The sequence below is a fragment of the Nerophis lumbriciformis genome, linkage group LG24, assembly GCF_033978685.3.
Source record: "Nerophis lumbriciformis linkage group LG24, RoL_Nlum_v2.1, whole genome shotgun sequence".
In the NCBI taxonomy this organism is placed as follows: Eukaryota; Metazoa; Chordata; class Actinopteri; order Syngnathiformes; family Syngnathidae; genus Nerophis; species Nerophis lumbriciformis.
The window spans coordinates 10232361-10255436 of record NC_084571.2 but is presented as its reverse complement, the minus strand read 5'-3'; the positions used below and the strand labels follow the sequence as shown (position 1 = coordinate 10255436).

At 42.2% G+C, this 23076-nt stretch overlaps 1 protein-coding gene across 1 annotated transcript; it reads right to left on the bottom strand.

Moving 5' to 3' along the window:
- Nucleotides 1-3957: 3957 nt before the first annotated feature.
- Nucleotides 3958-21769, bottom strand: ppp1r27a (protein phosphatase 1, regulatory subunit 27a). The gene is made up of 3 exons (XM_061982176.2): nt 21232-21769; nt 14003-14153; nt 3958-4488 (listed from the first exon to the last, which is right to left on the bottom strand). Exons 1-3 carry the CDS (start codon nt 21650-21652, stop codon nt 4368-4370), a joined length of 693 nt encoding a protein of 230 aa, XP_061838160.2. The 5' UTR covers nt 21653-21769; the 3' UTR covers nt 3958-4367.
- Between the last annotated feature and the right edge of the window lie 1307 nt (nt 21770-23076).

The following is a 23076-nucleotide window of genomic DNA, read 5'->3' as shown; positions in this document are numbered from 1 at the left end:
TTAATAACAATAATACTAATAAATAGTAATATAAATAATATATATATATATATATATATATATATATATATATATATATATATATATATATATATATATATATATATATATATATATATATATATATATTTACATACACCATATGTAATTAATAAATATTATAATGTTAATACCAATAATAATACAAATTACAATAATGTTTAAATAAATAAATAAAGAGCTTAACAGGCTCCTAACACCTGTCCCAGCAGGCACAAGACATTGATACAACGTTGATTATACATACATGTCCTTTAAAACTGACTTTGAAACAACGTTGCAAAATAGTTGTATTTGTAAACTGAGACAATGTTGATGTCCAACATAGAATCCACGTTGTTGGTTGGGAAATGACCAAATTTCAATGGTCAAATCAACGTCAGAACTCGACGTTGATTAAACGTTGTCAAAAATCAAATCAAATCAAATCAACTTTATTTATAGAGCACATTTAAAATTTACCACAGGGGTAGCCAAAGTGCTGTACAATGAGCAGGTTAAAAGATAAAACGAGTACCGAGCAAACACAACACAACACAAACAGAACACGATAAAAAATAAATAATTAAAATAGAATTAATAAAAACATAAAAACAGGATCACAGCAGGTGTATTATGGGGCGCCATTGCAGGATGGATATCACTCAGTGTTAAAAGCCATGGAATAAAAGTATGTTTTTAAGAGAGATTTAAAAACAGGAAGAGAGGAGGCTTGTCTAACACTCAGGGGTAGGTCGTTCCAGAGCTTGGGAGCAGCAACGGCGAAAGCTCTGTCACCTCTAAGCTTCAGCCTTGTGTCAGGGACCGTCAACAGCAGCTGATCGGCTGATCTTAAGGATCGGGTGGGGCAGTAAGGCTGAAGGAGGTCGGAGAGATAGGTTGGCGCGAGGTTGTTTAGACATTTAAAAACAAATAAAAGGAGTTTAAAATGTATTCGGTAACGCACAGGGAGCCAGTGAAGGGACGCTAAAATAGGGGTGATGTGCTCACGTCTGCGGGTCTGTGTTAGCAGATGAGCAGCAGAGTTCTGCACGAGCTGCAGGCGGGCGAGGGAGGCCTGGCTAATGCCAACATACAGGGCATTACAATAATCAAGACGAGTCGAGATAAAAGCGTGGGTTAATTTCTCAAGATCATGTCTTGATAGAAGCGGTTTCACTTTCGCTATTTGGCGTAATTGATAAAAGCTTTTTTGAACGACGGTGCTGATTTGTTTTTTGAATTGAAAATCTGAGTCAAACTTTACCCCCAGGTAAAGCAGTAATGAAAAGCATGTTGTTTCAACATTACATTTGTGTTCTAAAATATTAGTTGGAAAATGACCGGATTTCAATTATCTAATCAAAGTCAGAACCCAACGTTGATTAAACGTAGTCAAAAAGCATGTTGTTTCAATGTTGTATTTGTGTTGTAGAATATTGGTTGGAAAATGACCAAATTTCAAAGATCTAATTAACGTCAGGACCCAACATTGATTAAACGTCATCAAAAAGCATGTTGTTTCAACGTTGTATTTGTGTTGCAGAATATTGGTTGGAAAATGACCGACTTTCAATTATCTAATTAACGTCAGAACCCAACATTGATTAAACGTCGTCAAAAAGCATGTTTCAACGTTGTATTTGTGTTGTAGAATATTGTTTGGAAAATGACCGAATTTCAAAGGTCAAATCAACGTCAGAACCCGACGTTGATTAAACGTTGTCAAAAAGCGTGTTGTTTCAACATTACATTTGTGTTCTAAAATATTAGTTGGAAAATGACCGGATTTCAATTATCTAATCAAAGTCAGAACCCAACGTTGATTAAACGTAGTCAAAAAGCATGTTGTTTCAACGTTGTATTTGTGTTGTAGAATATTGGTTGGAAAATGACCGAATTTCAATGATCTAATTAACGTCAGAACCCAACATTGATTTAACGTTGTCAAAAAGCATGTTGTTTCAACGTTGTATTTGTGTTGTAGAATATTGTTGGGAAAATGACAGAATTTCAACGGTCAAATAAAAATCAGGACCCAACATTGATTAAACGTCATCAAAAACTATGTTGTTTCAACGTTGTATTTGTGTTGTAGAATATTGGTTGGAAAATGATCAAATTTCAATGGTCAAATCAACATCAGAACCCGACATTGATTTAACGTTGTCAAAAAGCATGTTGTTTCAACGTTGTATTTGTGTTGTAGAATATTGGTTGGAAAATGACCGAATTTCAATGATCTAATTAACGTCAGAACCCAACATTGATTTAACGTTGTCAAAAAGCATGTTGTTTCAACGTATTTGTGTTGTAGAATATTGGTGGGAAAATAACAGAATTTCAACGGTCAAATCAATGTCAGGACCCAACATTGATTAAACGTCATCAAAAAGCATGTTGTTTCAACGTTGTATTTGTGTTGTAGAATATTGGTTGGAAAATTATCGAATTTCAATGATCTAATTGACGTCAGAACCCAACATTGATTAAACGTCATCAAAAAGCATGTTGTTTCAACGTTGTATTTGTGTTGCAGAATATTGGTTGGAAAATGACCGACTTTCAATTATCTAATTAACGTCAGAACCCAACATTGATTAAACGTCGTCAAAAAGCATGTTTCAACGTTGTATTTGTGTTGTAGAATATTGTTTGGAAAATGACAGAATTTCAAAGGTCAAATCAACGTCAGAACCCGACGTTGATTAAACGTTGTCAAAAAGCATGTTGTTTCAACATTATATTTGTGTTCTAAAATATTAGTTGGAAAATGACCGAATTTCAATTATCTAATCAAAGTCAGAACCCAACGTTGATTAAACGTCGTCAAAAAGCAAGTTGTTTCAACGTTGTATTTGTGTTGTAGAATATTGTTTGGAAAATGACCGAATTTCAAAGATCTAATTAACGTCAGAACCCAACATTGATTAAACATTGTCAAAAAGCATGTTTCAACCTTGTATTTATGTAGAATATTGGTTGGAAAATGACCGAATTTCAACGGTAAAATCAACGTCAGGACCCAACATTGATTAAACGTAATCAAAAAGCATGTTGTTTCAACATTGTATTTGTGTTGTAGAATATTGGTTGGAAAATGACCGAATTTCAATGATCTAATTAACGTCAGAACCCAACATTGATTTAACGTTGTCAAAAAGCATGTTGTTTCAACGTATTTGTGTTGTAGAATATTGGTGGGAAAATGACAGAATTTCAACGGTCAAATCAACGTCAGGACCCAACATTGATTAAACGTCATCAAAAAGCATGTTGATTCAACGTTGTATTTGTGTTGTAAAATATTGGTTGGAAAATGATCGAATTTCAATGATCTAATTGACGTCAGAACCCAACATTGATAAAACGTCGTCAAAAAGCATGTTGTTTCAACGTTGTATTTGTGTTGTAGAATATGGTTTGGAAAATGACCGACTTTCAATGATCTAATTAAAGTCAGAACCCAACATTGATTAAATGTCGTCAAAAAGCATGTTTTCAACGTTGTATTTGTTTTGTAGAATATTGTTTGGAAAATGACTGAATTTCAACGGTTAAATCAACGTCAGAACCCAACATTGATTAAACGTCGCCCAAAAGCATGTTGTTTCAACGTCATGTTTGAGTTGCTCAACGTCAGGACCTAATTCAACAAGTTCTCAACGTTGTTTCAATATCTTGTGCATTCTGGGGTAGGTCCTAAAACTGGGATCCAGTAGTTATTTGAATTACTGTGAAAAATGGATGATTATAATATTAATATCAATACTAATGCTGCTGCTACTACTACTAACAATGATAATAATAAAAGTTCACATTTGTGGCTTCTTTACGCATTAGATTCTACTTTTGATAAGGAATTGACTACTCACATATGATAACCAGTGTAAGACACACACAAATACGATTGCAATAAATACAATGCTTGTCTACATGTGTTATAAAAAAATAGTTTTTATTTATGAAAAAAAAAGTACAAAAATAATCAATGAGGAGAAAAAAATAAGACTTTCATTGCTGACATTGTTTTCGTCAGCACAGCCTGTACATAAATAGGAAAAAAAAACATCAATATGCTGGGGAAAAAACTAGTAATGTCATTTACAATGTTTCTGATCCCTTTTCTGCCCAGCAGTTGGGATTAACAAGATGATATACAAGCAGATCTCAATGTCTCCCGAGTAAATTCACGGCAGCAGCCTGGGTGAGGAAACATGGATTTCCTCCACTGTATCACACAAAAATATTTGCATAAAAAGAGCTGCAACAGTATGATCAATTCCCAACTTCAGTGTTTAGAAAACATGTTACAGCAATGTTTTCCACTTTGTGTGCGCGGTGCAAAGTTACAAGCATGCAGCCTCAAAGAGTTTGGCCAACTCGGTGCACTCGGGGTCGATGAGGTCTGCCGGCTTCTCCCCGCTCTCGTTTTCTGCTTCTGTGCTGGCTCCAATGGAAAGAAGATAGCTGGGTGGGAACAGAGAGAAGACTTTGAGCAATGCAGTGGTAACCAGCGTGCATTCATAAATGATTACATTTGATGTTTTTTCACATTGAGGAAACAACTAGAACACAGTTGTCTGTGTAAAGTGTGTACATGCATCTTTATTTATACGTGTGTGTGATAGTATAGTCTGTCCAAAGGTGTGGCCTGGAGGCCATTTGTGGACCGCAGCTAATTTTTTGGACGGCAAATATTCTGCAAATGTTATTAGAAAATATGAAAAATCCAAAATCTGGAATAAAAGCACAAACAGGTAAAATTGTAACGGGAAAAAATTGTAATGTTGACTCTAATAACACAAAGCTTTATATCTATCTACATACATACATACATACATACATATATAGAGAGAGAGCGAGAGAGAGAGAGAGAGAGAGAGAGAGAGAGAGAGAGAGAGAGAGAGAGAGAGAGAGAGAGAGAGAGAGAGAGAGAGAAAATAGAACAAGCACATTCTGAAAATGTACAAATCATAATGTTTTTTTTACACTTACATGTTGCGGTTAATAGTATTCTATCTTCATTTGTCGTTATTAATACTTTACGAATAAATTATATGATAAAAAGTGGAATTGAGTCTGGCAGAGTTTTAAAATGCTACCATTGGTGTTACGTTTTAATCTATCAGAAGATGAAATGAACAATAATATCAAAATCAAATTACAGGATGTTTTTAATGTACTTTACCTATTTTTCTCAACTGATGTACTACCATCATGTGGTGTATTCTGTACATATGTAGCATCATCTGCAACAAAACTTATCAATTTGGACTCATGTCATTAATCACACGTGAAGTTAGAAGGGGATATATATTATTTCAGCATATTTACAGTATGTGGGCCCAGAAAATGTGTCCCCAGTCATAAGTACAACACGAAATGTACATATTATCAAAATATTTTTTTTGGGTAAGTAAGTACCTGGTTTCCAAACACGGAAGTGTTGCCTCTATTCTCCTATCTTAACACGGCACGTAGCTCCGCCCCCTCTGAGGTCATGTGTAATTAAATAATTATTGAGACACCCAGTGGACACCTTCATAACAATATGTAATATGTACAATATACACACTGCAATTATATATATAATGTAGTAACAGACACCTTCATAACAATATGTAATATGTTTTATATACACACTAAGTATATATATAATGTAGTGACAGACACCTTCATAACAATATGTAATATGTTTTATTTACACACTGCAAGTATGTATATAATGTAGTAGCAGACTCCTTCATAACAATATGTAATATGTACAATATACACACTGTAAGTATATATATAATGTAGTAACAGACACCTTCATAACAATATGGAATATGTACAATATACTCACTTCAAGTATATATATAATGTAGTAACAGACACCTTCATAACAATATGTAATATGTACAATATACACACTGCAAGTATATGTATAATGTAGAAACAGACACCTTCATAACAATATGTAATATGTACAATATACACACTGTAAGTATATATATAATGTAGTAACAGACACCTTCATAACAATATGTAATATGTACAATATACACACTGTAAGTATATATATAATGTAGTAACAGACACCTTCATAACAATATGTAATATGTACAATATACACACTGTAAGTATATATATAATGTAGTAACAGACACCTTCATAACAATATGTAATATGTACAATATACACACTGCAAGTATATATATAATGTAGTAACAGACACCTTCATAACAATATGTAATATGTACAATATACACACTGCAAGTATATATATAATGTAGAAACAGACACCTTCATAACAATATGTAATATGTGCAATATACACACTGTAAGTATATATATAATGTAGTAACAGACAGAGGTGTGGACTCGAGTCACATGACTTGGACTCGAGTCAGACTCGAGTCATGAATTTGATGACTTTAGACTCGACTTGACAAAATGTAAAAAGACTTGCAACTCGACTTAGACTTTAACATCAATGACTTGTGACTTCACTTGGACTTGAGCCTTTTGAATTGACATGACTTGACATGACTTGCTACTTTCCCCAAAACCCAAAGATGAAAAAGTTATTCGGGAGCGCCCCGTATTTTTCATTGTGTACTTGTCTATCAGCGTTGCGTGTGTCAGCTGGTGTGGTCTCAGTACAACAGCCAATCAAATTAGATCTACTTTGTTTTCATCACACAGCATTCATCCAATCAAATTGCAGGACAACCAAGGAAGAAGACATGTCCAAACCACACGCCAGTGAACAAAAAATGATACCTAAAATAATTTTGTTTGGGGATAAAAATTACGAGGTGGTCAACACAAAACGGTTTGCAGTATGCAACACATGCGGTTCGAAAATTACTGATGGAGAGGCAACAACTTCCAACTTCGTCCGGCATTTGAAGTTGCACAAAGAACGGTAAGTTTTGAATGAAAGATAACGTTTATTGGCTAAGTAACGTGACTTTTATTTGCTGTGTAGTTAAATCAGTGAGGCTGTAAACTCACTGCTAACGTTATAACGTTATTGCAAACACGGGAATCTGTTGCAGTTCACTACCTTATTCATACTTTTTGTTCAGTGATTTTTTTCAAGCAGGGTTACGTTAGTCAATATATCACACGTAACGTTAGACGGCGGTCAGCAGCACCGCGTATTTTAGCCACCTAAAAAAAGACAAAAATAGTAAAATAAAGGTCAGTTAAAATGTATACTATATTATGAATATGTGTACCGTTTTAGCTAGCTTTCTGACATACTGTTGGTTGTTTACCTCAGTGGTCCCCAACCACCGGGCCGCGGCCCGGTACTGGTCCGTGGATCGATTGGTATCGGGCCGCACAAGATTTTTTTTTAATTTTTTTTTTTTTTTAATTAAATCAACATAAAAAACACAAGATACACTTACAAGTAGTGCACCAACCCAAAACAACTCTCTCCCCCCTTTTGTTCTGGGCATTGAACATGAAGACTCTTCCTTCACTGTTCCGAGTGGCCATGAGAGTCTTGGCAGTGCCTGCCTCCAGTGCTCCAGTGGAGCGAGTTTTCAGCCATGGTGGCATCATACTACGCCCCCATCGTGCACAAATGACTGACAGACTCTTGGCTAATTTGGTCTTTTGCAAATGCAATGCAGCATAGGGCCCTGACATAAAAAAAGTACAACTTTTTTGTTATGTTCACGTATATGTCATGTTTTTTCAATGTTAACACTTTTGTACAAATAAGTACATTTGCACTTTATTTTTCAATGTGTTTGTTCTGTAAAGGAATGAGTTAATGTTTAAAATGACTGGTTAATAGTGCTATTATAAAGTGCAATGTCAGCACAATTTTCTTTCCTGCAATTTAAAATGCACTTGTTTTAATAAATAAATACAGCGTTTGAAAAGCATACACAATCTGTGTTAATATATTAGTCTGTGGTTAAAAGGACTTGAAAGGACTCGAAACTCAAAATGCAGGACTTAGGACTTGACTTGAGACTTTCCAGTCTTGACTTTGGACTTGACTCGGGGCTTGCCTGTCTTGACTCGGGACTTGACTCGGACTTGAGGGCAAAGACTTGAGACTTACTTGTGACTTGCAAAACAATGACTTGGTCCCACCTCTGGTAACAGACACCTTCATAACAATATGTAATATGTACAATATTTACTGTAGTTTGGTAATTTTAATCATTGCCGGAACTAATTCCTCAGCGCATTTATTTCTGCTTCCATAGCAACGCACTTCCAACTTCTGGCAACAAATGTGTGTTCCTACTTCCAAAAACAAACGCGAGTGTATGTTTGAATCATGACAGACTCGGTAACAGACAACGAAGAGGACTATTTTTGGACAAATGAGGATTCACAACCTTATCTTTTTGAAGCTGAATATATGGAGGATGAACTACTGCTTCTAGAAGTCAGCACGAAGGAAGGATGAAACGTTGGCGCAGACGGAAGCCGAGAGAGTGAGGTGAAAGAGACTTTGACGCTCTAAATTTTAAGTAAGTAAAAAAACATTTTGACATAAATGGAGTGCTTACCCAAAATAAACCGGAAAAAACTTCCCCGGACCAGCTGGACCAAACAGACTAAACTGTCCATTCAGTAAGTCACTTTAATATTGATCATGATGCATACAGCACGCCATGCGGGTTATTACAACTACAGTACATACGCTGCCTGGCTAGCTGTGTACAAACAAAACACAAAATAATAATTTACAGATACTGTAATTGATTGTTCATGTTTTTCACTCAGTACAGATTGGTGTCTTATCACAGTGTTGTGCATTACAAACACAAACATGATTCTAGTGCTGACGTGGAAGCTAGCTTATCTCTTTCCGTAGTTAGCTTTTACGGCTAATACCGTAGCACGCCGATGTGTTATTACATTAGAAAAAAAGTACCTCAGTGTTTGCTCTTAAAATAACAATGTTGCTACAGTTTGGTTATTACACAGGTTACAGAACGTAAATGAAGTATTGTTGGTGGTTTTTCAATGCATTTTTAAAGTGATTTAGAGGTAGAATTGATTGTTTACCATCAGCTGCATTGCTAGCTACCAAGAACGAGACGATATTTGCATGTTAGAATGCAAAAAAAAAAATGTCTTCTTGTCCCTCACTATGATTGTGAAGGATAAGCAAAATTCCCCAAAAAGTGCACTTCCCCTTTAAGAGCTGTCTATTGGCTATTTGTTAGGCTGTAAGATGCAAGCAAAAATGTGAGTGATAAACATCCCTCGCTCCAACTAGTTGGCGTGGTGAATGTCACAGTCATACTTGCTAACCCTCCCGGATTTTCCGGGAGACTCCCGAAATTCAGCACCTCTCCCGAAAACCTCCCGGGACAAATTTTCTCCCGAAAATATCCCGAAATTCAGGCGGACCTGAGTGACGTGTCGACAGCCTGTTTTCACGTCTGCTTTCTCACAATATAAACAGCGTGCCTGCCCAATCACGTTATAACTGTAGAATGATCGAGGGCGAGTTCTTGGTTTCTTATGTGGGTTTATTGTTAGGCAGTTTCATTAACGTCCTCCCAGCGCGGTAACAACACACAACAACAGCAGTCACATTTTCGTCTACTGTAAAGCAGTTCGTCTGCCTTAACCAGCAATGTTGTGACACTCTTAAACAGGACAATACTGCCATCTACTGTACATGCATATGTGACAATAACATCTAGATGAATGAGAACATCCATCCATCCATCCATCTTCTTCCGCTTATCCGAGGTCGGGTCGCGGGGGCAACAGCCTAAGCAGGGAAGCCCAGACTTCCCTCTCCCCAGCCACTTCGTCTAGCTCTTCCTGTGGGACCCTGAGGCGTTCCCAGGCCAGCCGGGAGACATAGTCTTCCCAACGTGTCCTGGGTCTTCCCCGCGGCCTCCTACCGGTCGGACGTGCCCTAAACACCTCCCTAGCGAGGCGTTCGGGTGGCATCCTGACCAGATGCCCGAACCACCTCATCTGGCTCCTCTCGATGTGGAGGAGCAGCGGCTTTACTTTGAGCTCCTCCCGGATGGCAGAGCTTCTCACCCTATCTCTAAGGGAGAGCCCCGCCACCCGGCGGAGGAAACTCATTTCGGCCGCTTGTACCCGTGATCTTGTCCTTTCGGTCATAACCCAAAGCTCATGACCATAGGTGAGGATGGGAACGTAGATCGACCGGTAAATTGAGAGCTTTGCCTTCCGGCTCAGCTCCTTCTTCACCACAACGGTTCGATACAGCGTCCGCATTACTGAAGACGCCGCACCGATCCGCCTGTCGATCTCACGATCCACTCTTCCCTCACTCGTGAACAAGACTCCGAGGTACTTGAACTCCTCCACTTGGGGCAAGATCTCCTCCCCAACCCGGAGATGGCACTCCACCCTTTTCCGGGCGAGAACCATGGACTCGGACTTGGAGGTGCTGATTCTCATCCCAGTCGCTTCACACTCGGCTGCGAACCGATCCAGTGAGAGCTGAATATCCTGGCCAGATGAAGCCATCAGGACCACATCATCTGCAAAAAGCAGAGACCTAATCCTGCAGCCACCAAACCAGATCCCCTCAACGCCTTGACTGCGCCTAGAAATTCTGTCCATAAAAGTTATGAACAGAATCGGTGACAAAGGGCAGCCTTGGCGGAGTCCAACCCTCACTGGAAACGTGTCCGACTTACTACCGGCAATGCGGACCAAGCTCTGGCACTGATCATACAGGGAGCGGACTGCCACAATCAGACAGTCCGACACCCCGTACTCTCTGAGCACTACCCACAGGACTTCCCGAGGGACATGGTCGAATGCCTTCTCCAAGTCCACAAAACACATGTAGACTGGTTGGGCAAACTCCCATGCACCCTCAAGGACCCTGCCGAGAGTATAGAGCTGGTCCACAGTTCCACGACCAGGACGAAAACCACACTGTTCCTCCTGAATCCGAGGTTCGACTATCCGGCGTAGCCTCCTCTCCAGTACACCTGAATAGACCTTACCGGGAAGGCTGAGGAGTGTGATCCCACGATAGTTAGAACACACCCTCCGGTTCCCCTTCTTAAAGAGAGGAACCACCACCCCGGTCTGCCAATCCAGTTGTACCTCCCCCGATGTCCACGCGATGCTGCAGACTCTTGTCAACCAAGACAGCCCCACAGCATCCAGAGCCTTAAGGAACTCCGGGCGGATCTCATCTACCCCCGGGGCCTTGCCACCGAGGAGCTTTTTAACTACCTCAGCAACCTCAGCCCCACAAATAGGAGAGCCCACCACAGACTCCCCAGGCACTGCTTCCTCATAGGAAGACGTGTTGGTGGGATTGAGGAGGTCTTCGAAGTATTCCCTCCACCGATCCACAACATCCGCAGTCGAGGTCAGCAGAACACCATCCTCGCCATACACGGTGTTGATAGTGCACTGCTTCTCCTTCCTGAGGCGGCGGATGGTGGTCCAGAATTGCTTCGAAGCCGTCCGGAAGTCGTTTTCCATGGCCTCACCGAACTCCTCCCATGTCCGAGTTTTTGCCTCTGCGACCGCTGAAGCCGCACACCGCTTGGCCTGTCGGTACTTGTCCGCTGCCTCAGGAGTCCTATGAGCCAAAAGAACCCGATAGGACTCCTTCTTCAGCTTGACGGTATCCCTCACCGCCGGTGTCCACCAACGGGTTCTAGGATTACCGCCACGACAAGCACCAACTACCTTGCGGCCAAAGCTCCAATCAGCCGCCTCGACAATAGAGCCGCGGAACATGGTCCATTCGGACTCAATGTCCAGCACCTCCCTCGTGACATGTTCAAAGTTCTTCCGGAGGTGGGAATTGAAACTCTCTCTGACAGGAGACTCTGCCAGACGTTCCCAGCAAACCCTCACAATGCGTTTGGGCCTGCCAGGTCTGTCCGGCATCCTCCCCCACCATCGCAGCCAACTCACCACCAGGTGGTGATCGGTAGAAAGCTCCGCCCCTCTCTTCACCCGAGTGTCCAAAACATGAGGCCGCAAATCCGATGACACAACTACAAAGTCGATCATGGAACTGCGGCCTAGGGTGTCCTGGTGCCAAGTGCACATATGGACACTCTTATGTTTGAACATGGTGTTCGTTATGGACAATCTGTGACGGGCACAAAAGTCCAATAACAAAACACCGCTCGGGTTCAGATCCGGGCAGCCATTCTTCCCAATCACGCCTCTCCAGGTTTCACTGTCGCTGCCAACATGAGCATTGAAGTCCCCCAGTAGAACGAGGGAATCACCCGGGGGAGCACTCTCAAGTACTCCCTCGAGTGAATCCAAAAAGGGTGGGTACTCTGAGCTGCGGTTTGGCGCGTAAGCGCAAACCACAGTCAGGACCCGTCCCCCCACCCGAAGGCGGAGGGAAGCTACCCTCTCGTCCACCGGTTTGAACTCCAACGTACAGGCTCTGAGCCGGGGGGAAACAAGAATTGCCAATCCCAGCCCGTCGCCTCTCACTGCCGGCAACGCCAGAGTGGAAGAGAGTCCATCCCCTCTCGAGAGAACTGGTTCCAGAGCCCTTGCTGTGCGTCGAAGTGAGTCCGACTATATCTAGCCGGAACTTCTCCACTTCGCGCACTAGCTCAGGCTCCTTCCCCCCCAGCGAGGTGACGTTCCACGTCCCAAGAGCTAGCTTCTGTAGCCGAGGATCGGACCGCCAAGTGCCCTGCCTTCGGCTGCCGCCCAGCTCACATCACACCCGACCTCTATGACCCCTGCTATGGGTGGTGAGCCCATTGGAGGGGGGACCCACGTTGCCTCTTCGGGCTGTGCCCGGCCGGGCCCCATGGGGACAGGCCCGGCCAACTTTAAATAGTTAAGTAATTTATGGCTCACCTACGGCTTTTAGAGAGTGCACAACTGCGCACACAACAAGGAGACGAAGCAGAAGAACGAGGAAGATACAGCCATGGCGACGCCGACGACGAGTAAGATGAAGAAATACGCTTGTAAGTTCCAAGCCGCAACTGCGATTGGACCTGGATAGCCTCCGGGAAGAAGTAGTGGATAACCAAGTGCTTGGCAGTGAAGATCTTCCTCAGGAAGCAAAGATTGACCGGTTTTGGGCCATGCTAGGGAGAGATGGAAGATTCCAGACTCTAGTGCATTTGATGAATGCACTTTTGTGCGTGCCACACAGCAATGCATCATCAGAGAGGGTGTTCAGCATGGTTAGAAAAATAGTGACAGAGAATAGAACAAGGATGGACAATTCAACCCTTAACTCAACAATGAGTAGATGAGTGTTATGTGTGTGTATATGTGTAAATAAATGAACACTGAAATTTAAGTATTTCTTTTATTTATTTATATATATATATATATATATATATATATATATATATATATATATATATATATATATATATATATATATATATATATATATATATATATATAATAAAATAAATATATATATATATAGCTAGAATTCACTGAAAGTCAAGTATTTCTTATATATATATATATGAAATACTTGGTAAATTCTAGCTGTAAATACACTCCTCCCCTCTTAACCACGCCCCCAACCACGCCCCCCCCCCCCCCCCCGTTTTCCCATCATGCTTTGTAATGGATTTTAAATGGTGTAATTTAGATTTTTCTTTTGTGCATGGACGTTTTTGATAATATCAACTAATTGTGTTAAATTGTGTTGTGTGACCATGTCTGTTGGCATTTTTTGTTGGTAAGATTTTTTTCTTCCTCACACCCCCATGATTAGGGGAGGTTGTTTGCAATGGTTCCTACAAGTAAATGCAGCGCTTTACTCCTTTCAAAGTGTTATAATTGGTCATAGACCTGACTTGCTCATGATGACCACAAGATGGCAACAGATTATGATGCAACTTCAAAAATAAAATGAAATTTCCCTGCAACCAAAGTCCTGATTAAACTCACAACATCTCGCGAGCCAAATTGAAGACGCCGGCGAGTCGCGGTCCGGACACCCCCCGATTCAGCCATTTTTAGTTTTTCATTTTGGAATCATTTGACGTACCTCGCAATTTGGGGGAATCCGTCACTGCAGGCCATGTGCAGCGGCGTCCAGCCGTCCTCGTCCCTCTGATGGACGTCGGCGCCGTACTTGACCAATAGTTTGACCACGTCCAGGTTTCCCGTCAGCACCGCCTCGTGTAGCGCAGCCATACCTGCACGGAACACACCATGTGATTTTATAGCTCACATGCACCTCATGCCCAATAAAACGTGTCATACGGTAAAAACTACAGTGGTACTTTTTACAATATTACTTTACGGTAAATAACAGTGGTACCTGTTTGTCCATTTACAGTAATGTACTGTAAAAACAACAGACACTGATTTTACGCAACAAAACCAGCAGCTCAGTCGACAGAATTTTACCGTAAAAATATTACGGTAGCCTACCGTTTTTTCTTTAATTTACAGTATTGCTGTTACGGCTCAGGCTTCTGCCAACGCCGCTCATCCGTCTGTGCGCACCTCGGGACACGCCCACGGGTGCGCACATCCAGGGACGCGCCGTGCGCGTCCCCGCCCTTCAGCAGCCACCAGCTGCAATCACTCACCGGCAATCATCACACCTGGAACTGATGAGGGCGAGCTGGTTAAAAGACTAGTGGACCCTAGGATCGGCGCGGGAACTTAGTTTTTCTCATGGTGTACCTACCCTTCGTCACCTGGAAAGTGAGCTGTGCGTCTCACTTTTTCCCTGGATCTCCCTCTGGACTCTGACTGCCTCCTTCGTTCCTCGACCTCTTGCTCGCCCCTGGATTCTGACGTCTCTCTCTGCCCCCGGATCATCTGCCTGCCCCCTGGACTTCCTCGTATCTCGTTCAACACGTTGGTAACACTCACTTCAGTTAAATTCTACACATAGTCTTACACCATTCCCTTTTGGATATAGTTCACACTCCATTTCTGTTTGTTATTATTATTATTATTATATATATATATATATTGAATTATTATATTTATATATAAATAATTGTACATACTGCCCCCTGGTGTCTGTTTGCCGTCACCTCCCCTCAGTAAACACTACAGTAAGTTCCCGCCAAAAATTATTAAGGACCTGACGGCACAGTTCCTTAGCCCTGCCCCCAGTGACTTTAGTTCCGCCCCCTGTGAATTTTATTTATTTTATTTTTTTTTTTTCCTTCCTCTTTTTTCCCCATTCACCATGTCTTTTTCTTTTTTTCGCTCCACACGGGAGGATTTTTCTTGCCCTGTCGACATGTCTTGGAAGGGGATGTTTAGTAGCGATATGAGCAAGGAAGAATTTTCTCGTCGCCTGGACACCCTCCTCACACCCTTAGTGACTGTTCCTCAGCAAGAAAGAAGCGTCTGGCATCCGCTTTCGGAGAGGGGGGGTAGTACTGGTGGCTGTGCTGATGGGGTGGCGCAGCTGCACCAAGACAGGCTACCCCCTGCCAGACTAATTCCACCTGTCTTTTGCTTTTCCCAGCCGCAGCCACCAGTCCCCTGGCTAGCTTCCGAGCTAGCACCAGTTCCCAAGCTAGCGTCCGAGCTAGCACCAGTCCCCGGGCTAGCGTCCGAGCTAGCACCAGTCCCCAGGCTAGCGTCCGAGCTAGCACCAGTCCCCAGGCTAGCGTCCGAGCTAGCACCAGTCCCCCGGCTAGCGTCCGAGCTAGCACCAGTCCCCCGGCTAGCGTCCGAGCTAGCACCAGTCCCCCGGCTAGCGTCCGAGCTAGCACCAGTCCCCCGGCTAGCGTCCGAGCTAGCACCAGTCCCCCGGCTAGCGTCCGAGCTAGCACCAGTCCCTCGGCTAGCGTCCGAGCTAGCACCAGTCCCTCGGCTAGCGTCCGAGCTAGCACCAGTCCCTCGGCTAGCGTCCGAGCTAGCACCAGTCCCTCGGCTAGCGTCCGAGCTAGCACCAGTCCCTCGGCTAGCGTCCGAGCTAGCACCAGTCCCTCGGCTAGCGTCCGAGCTAGCACCAGCCCCTCGGCTAGCGTCCGAGCTAGCACCAGCCCCTCGGCTAGCGTCCGAGCTAGCACCAGCCCCTCGGCTAGCGTCCGAGCTAGCACCATCCCCTCGGCTAGCGTCCGAGCTAGCACCAGCCCCTCGGTTATCGTCCGAGCTAGCACCAGCCCCTCGGCTAGCCTCCGAGCTAGCACCAGCCCCTCGGCTAGCCTCCGAGCTAGCACCAGCCCCCCGGCTAGCCTCCGAGCTAGCACCAGTCCCCAGGTTAGTCTCCGAGCTAGCACCAGCTCCCAGACTGTCCCCCTTGTCTCCGCCAGCTCCCAGGCTGGCACCCTCGTCTCCGCCAGCTCCCAGGCTGGCACCCTCGTCTCCGCCAGCTCCCAGGCTGGTCCCCTCGTCTCCGCCAGCTCCCAGGCTGGTCCCCTCGTCTCCGCCTTTGACGTCCGCTGCTTCCACGCCTTTGACGTCCGCTGCTTCCACGCCTATGACTTCCGCTGCTGCTTCCACGCCGATGACTACTTCCGCTGCTGCTTCCACGCCTCAGACGTCTCCTCCTCGTTTCCGGCGAGACGCACCATTGCGCTACTCGCGTCTGCCTTCCCGACGGCCAAGATGGTGGCCGTTCCTTGGTCGCCCGCCTCGCCGGCCTCAGCGGCGTTCTACTCGCCGCCGCCACCAGACTCGTCCTCGGTGGATTCGGGGACATTTGGGTCGGCGACCCACCACCAATTCACCCCTCCGCCCTCCCTTGATTTTTTTTCCTGTGCCTTTTGTGGTACGACCTGTAGGACATCTGGGAGCTGTCCATAAGGAGGGGGGTACTGTTACGGCTCAAGCTTCTGCCAACGCCGCTCATCCGTCTGTGCGCACCTCGGGACACGCCCACGGGTGCGCACATCCAGGGACGCGCCGTGCGCGTCCCCGCCCTGCAGCAGCCACCAGCTGCAATCACTCACCGGCAATCATCACACCTGGAACTGATGAGTGCGAGCTGGTTAAAAGACCAGTGGACCCTAGGATCGGCGCGGGAACTTAGTTTTTCTCATGGTGTACCTACCCTTCGTCACCTGGAAAGTGAGCTGTGCGTCTCACTTTTTCCCTGGATCTCCCTCTGGACTCTGACTGCCTCCTTCGTTCCTCGACCTCTTGCTCGCACCTGGATTCTGACGTCTCTCTCTGCCCCCGGATCATCTGCCTGCCCCCTGGACTTCCTCGTATCTCGTTCAACACGTTGGTAACACTCACTTCAGTTAAATTCTACACATAGTCTTACACCATTCCCTTTTGGATATAGTTCACACTCCATTTCTGTTTGTTATTATTATTATTATTATATATATATATATATTGAATTATTATATTTATATATAAATAATTGTACATACCGCCCCCTGGTGTCTGTTTGCCGTCACCTCCCCTCAGTAAACACTACAATTGCACCGGAAAAAACAACAATTTTAGGGTCAAAATACTGACAGCTCAGTCGCAAAAATGTTACCTTAAAAATAACAGTGGTACCGTTTTTCCATTTACAGTAATTTGCTGTAAACAGATTTGCGTCAAAAAAACAAGAAAACCTGTCCGCTCAATTGCCAAAATTTTACCGTAAAAACAAAGGCTATTTTTCCATTTACCGTAGTATACTGTAAAAACAACAATTTTACAGTAAAAATACTGGCAGCTCAGTCACAACAATTGTATCTTAAAAATAACAGTGCTACCGTTTTTCCATTTACAGTAACGCACTGTGAAAACAATGGCTCTCAATTTTACGGTGAACAACAAAAACAGTACCACTAAAATTATTAGTGGTACTGTTTTTGTATTTACAGTAGTTGTAAAAACTGATTTTACCATTAAAAAAAAAATGGCAATAGCCTATCATTTTTCCATCCATCCATCCATCCATTTTCTACCGCTTATTCCCTTTGGGGTCGCGGGGGGCGCTGGAGCCTATCTCAGCTACAATCGGGCGGAAGGCGGGGTACACCCTGGACAAGTCGCCATCTCATCGCAGGGCCAACACAGATAGACAGACAACATTCACACTCACATCCACACACTAGGGCCAATTTAGTGTTGCCAATCAACTTATCCCCAGGTGCATGTCTTTGGAAGTGGGAGGAAGCCGGAGTACCCGGAGGGAACCCACGCAGTCACGGGGAGGACATGCAAACTCCACACAGAAAGATCCCGAGCCCGGGATTGAACCCAATTACAGTAATACACTGTAAAACACACTTAACCCTTAAAAAATGGTCTCCTCAATCACCTGAATTTGACCGTAGAAATAACAGCGGCTGCCTACCGTTTTACCATTTACAGTAATACACTGTAAAAACAATATTCACAGAGTTTAGGGTAAAAACTTGACAGCTCAATCGACAGAATTTTATCGCAAAAATATTAGTGATAATGTTTTTCTATTTATAGTAATGTACTGTAAAAAACAATGATGTTACGGTAAAATAACCCGCAAAACTGGCAGCTCAATGGCCAGAAGTTTACTGTAAAAAAAACAGTGGTATTTTTTTTCAATTTATAGTAATACACTATAAAACAATGGCGTACATTTTACAAAGGGGAAAAATGGTAGCTCTGTCGCCTGAATTTTACTGTGAAAAATGTTTTTCAATTTACAGTAAAGCACTGTAAAAACAACAGCCGTAGATTTTACGGTTAAACCTGGCAGCTCAGGCGGCGGAATTTTACAGTTAAACACTGCTAACGTTTTTTAATTTACAGTAACGCACTGTAAATACAATGATTTTACAGTAAAAGAAAACCTGGCAGCTCAATGGCCAGAATTTTACTGTAAAAAAAACAAAGATACCGTTTTTCAATTTACTGTAATGCACCGTAAAAACAACGGCTGTAGCTTTTCCGGTAAATGTTTGACAGCTCAGTCGCCAGAATAGTTTTGTAAAAATATAACTGCCAGCGTTCTTTCATTTACAGTAATGCACTGTGAAAACAATTATTCTATGGTAAAAAACAAACAAACAAGCAGCTCAGTGGCCAGAATGTTACTGTAAAAAACAGTGGTACCTTTTTTTCAACCTACAGTAATGTACTGTTAAAACAATGACATGAAAACAACAGCCCTAGATTTTACGGTAAAAATAGTCAGTTCAGTCGCAGGAATTTTACTGTAAAAATATTAGTGGTACCGGCATTAACACATTCTAAAAACAATGACTTGATTTTTAGGTAAAACCTGAGAGTTCAGTCGCTAGAACATTTTTATAAAAAATTGTACCGTTTTTCCATTTACAGAAACTCACTGTAAAAACAATGATTTTACAGTAAAGGAAAACCTGGCAGCTCAGTGCCCTGAATGTTACTGTAAAAACAGTGGCAACATTTCTTAATTTAGTCAGTCACTGTTAAAACAACGGCTGTCATTTTTTTTGATAAAAGCTGACACTACAGTTGCCAGAACATTTTTGTAAAAATATTAGTGGTACTGTTTTTTAGTTTACAGTAACGCACTGTAAAAACAACGGCCGTAGATTTTACGGTACAGAAATCCGACTGCTCAGTCACCAGAATTTTATCGTAAAAACAAACAAACAGTGGCAACATTTCTTAATTTACAGTGATGCACTGTTAAAACAACGGCTGTAGATTGTACGGTAAAAGCTGGCACTTCAGTCGCCAGAACAATTTTGTAAAAGTATTAGTGGTACTGTTTTCTCCTTTACAGTAACGCACTGTAAAAACAACGACCGTAGACTGTAAAGAAAGCCGACTGCTCAGTCGCCAGAATTTTACCGTAAAACAGTGGTACAATTTTTTCAATTCACAGTAATGCACTGTAAATCAATGATTCTACAGTAAAAAAAAAACAACAACAAACAAACTGGCAGCTCAGTGGCCAGAATTTTACTGTGAAAAAACAGTGGTAACTTTTTTCAATTTAAAGTAATGTACTGTAAAAACAATGACATACATTTTAGGGGAAACAATGGTAGCTCAGTTGTCATAATTTTACTGTAAAAGAACAGTGGTACCCTTTTTCAAATTACAGTTACACACTGTAAAGACAACGGCTGTAGATTTTACGGTAAACAAAAGCAGTCTGCTCAGTCACCAGGATTTTACCGTAAAAAAACAGGTACCATTTTTTGATTTACCGTAATGCACTGTAAAATCAATGATTTTACGGTAAAAAAAACAAACAAACAAAAAAACTGGCAACTCAGTGGCCAGAATTTTTCTACAAAAAAACAGTGGTAACTTTTTTCAATTTACAGTAATGCACAGTAAAATCAATGATATACATTTTACGGGGTAAAAATGGTACCTCAATTGTCATAATTTTACTGTAATAAAACAGTAGTACCGTTTTTCAATTTGCAGTTACACACTAAAAACAACGGCTCTAGATTTTACGGTAAAGAAAGCGGACTGCTCAGTCACCAGCATTTTACCGTAAAAAAACAGGTACCATTTTTGGATTTACCGTAATGCCCTGTAAAATCAATGATTTTACGGTAAAAAAAAACAACAACAAAAAACTGGCAACTCAGTGGCCAGAATTTTTCTATAAAAAAAACAGTGTTAACTTTTTTCCATTTACAGTAAGGCACTGTGAAATCAATGATATACATTTTACGGGATAAAAATGGTGCCTCAATTGTCATAATTTTACTGCAAAAAAAACAGTGGTACCGTTTTTCAATTTGCAGTTACACACTGTAAAAACAACGCCTCTAGATTTTACGGTAAAGAAAGCGGACTGCTCAGTCACCAGCATTTTACCATAAAAAAACAGGTACCATTTTTGGATTTACCGTAATGCACTGTAAAATCAATGATTTTACGGTAAAAAACTAACAAAAAACCTGGCAACTCAGTGGCCAGAATTTTACTGCAAAAAAACAGTGGTAACTTTTTTAAATTTACAGTAATGCATAGTAAAATTAATTGTATACATTTAACGGGATAAAAATGTCAGCTTGGTCGTCATAATTTTACTGTAAAAAACAGTGGTACTGTTTTTCAATTTACAGTAACGCGCTGTAAAAACAACGATTTTACGGTATAAAAAAACACCTGCAGCTCAGTAGCTAGAATTTTACTGAATAAAAAAGTGGTATCGTCTTTTAATTTACAGTAATGCACTGTAACACAATGATCATAAAACCTGGCAGTTCATTGGTCAGAACTTTACCGTAAAAATAGTTTTTTCCATTCACAGTAATTCGCCGTAAAAACCATGGTGAATTTTACGGTCGACTAAAATGGTAAAAATCGACATCCTCGCACGCCCAATGAAGTCAGAAATGGCGAGCTACTCACCCGAGGGAAAGAGCGCGTCCACACGAACCTTCCTCGTCCGGACGAAGCGAACGATCTGTTCCAGCTCGCCACGGCGCACCAGGTCCTGGAAGACGATGTCGTTGGGGAAGTGCACGCTCTTCTTCGCGGGCACGGCCGGGATCACCGGGGCCGGCTTGTCACGCGTTGGCGTGCGGCGTGTCGCGCCGTAGCGGGAAGACGTGTACGCGGGCGTGTTGTACGAGGGCGTGCAGTACGAGGGCGTGTTGTACGAGGGCGTGTTGTACGAGGGCGTGTTGTACGAGGGCACGCTGTGCGTACCGCTGTATTGACCTGACGCGTACCTTGAGGCGACGCTGTACTGACCGGACTGTGCGAGTGCGGGCGTGAAGTGGGGGCGGCGCGTGTACGTGGACGCTGGTACGTGGTAATTGTACTTCATCCCTGCACCCGTCTGGATCCCCCGCCCCTTGGCCAAGCAGGGGGGACTTTAGAGACCAGGAAAGTTCCCCAAAAATATCCTTTTGTCGTTCTTGTATCCTTCGCCTTCTTTCCCACCGACTTGATGCGCTTCCTTCTCTTGCACGGGCAGTCAGGACCTCGGTCTGATAGAAGGATCCAGACCAGGATCCCTTTATAGCCTCTGGAGGCTATTTCAGACCCACACCAGGTGACTTCACCACACGGTCTTGTCCAAGACCACCCCGCCCCCACCACCAAGACCACTCGTAAAACATGTTGACAGCCAAAATGATCCCTCCCAGTCTTGCAGAGGACGCAAACACCTCAAATCAAACACTTCCAAGAACGCTAACCGGGATTTATTCTCAGGGGTCTTTTGTTGGCGCTACGCTTTTTTACAAAAAAAAGTAACACTTTTGTGCCAAACAAGAATATTTTGATTACATCAACCCAACTTTCTGGCTCTAAGAAACACTTAAAGAAACCAAGAAAATAAATGGTGATAAAAAAAAAAGAAAAAAAAAGTCACTTCAGTCGGCAGAATTTTACTGTAAAAAACAGTGGAGCTCCATCCATCCATCCATTTGCTACCGCGTGTCCCTTTTGGGGTCGCGGGGGGGGGGTCGCTGGAGCCTATCTCAGCTACAATCGTGCGGAAGGCAGTGTACACTCTGGACAAGTCGCCACCTCATCACAGAAACAGTAGAACTGTTTTTCAAAATAACACTAATGCACTGTAAAAACAACGACGGTCAATTTACGTTAAAAAAACCCAAAAAAAACTGTCATCTAAGTTTATAGGAATTTTACTGTAAAAATAAAAGTGGTAGTTTAAATTTACAGTAATGCACTGTAAAAAATAACTATACATTTGTGGACAAAAACAAATAATGGCATCTCAGTCATCACAATTTTACAACTATTGATTTTAAGGTAAAAGAAACTGGGAGCTTAGGTGCCAAAATTTTACAGTAAAAAAAACAATGGTACCGTTTTTTAATTTACAGTAATGCATTGTAAAAACAACAACTACAGATTTTAAGGTAAAAACAAACTGGGAGCTTAGTTGCTAACATTTTACTGTTAAAAAAAAGCAATGGTACTGCTTTTCAATTTAATAGTAATGCACTGTAAAAACAACGACTGTCAATTTACAGTATAAAAAAACATTTAAAAAATAACTCACCTCAGTTGGCTGAATTTTACCGTAAAAAACAATGGTACTATTTTTCAACTTACAGTAATGCACAGTCCATTTACAGTAAAAAAATAAATAAACCCTGTCATCTAAGTTTCCAGGATTTTACTGTAAAAATAAAAGTGGTAGTGTTTTTTTAAATTACAGTAATGCACTGTAAAAACAACAACTATAGATTTTAAGGTAAAATAAACTGGGTGCTTAGT

Coding starts and splice junctions, on each gene's coding strand:
- ppp1r27a (XM_061982176.2), bottom strand. CDS start 21,652: ATGAAGTACAATTACCACGTACCAGCGTCCACGTACACGCGCCGCCCC. Junction 14,154..21,231: donor GGACGCGCTCTTTCCCTCGG/GTGAGTAGCTCG, acceptor TGTTCCGTGCAG/GTATGGCTGCGCTACACGAG. Junction 4,489..14,002: donor GGATTCCCCCAAATTGCGAG/GTACGTCAAATG, acceptor GTTCCCACCCAG/CTATCTTCTTTCCATTGGAG.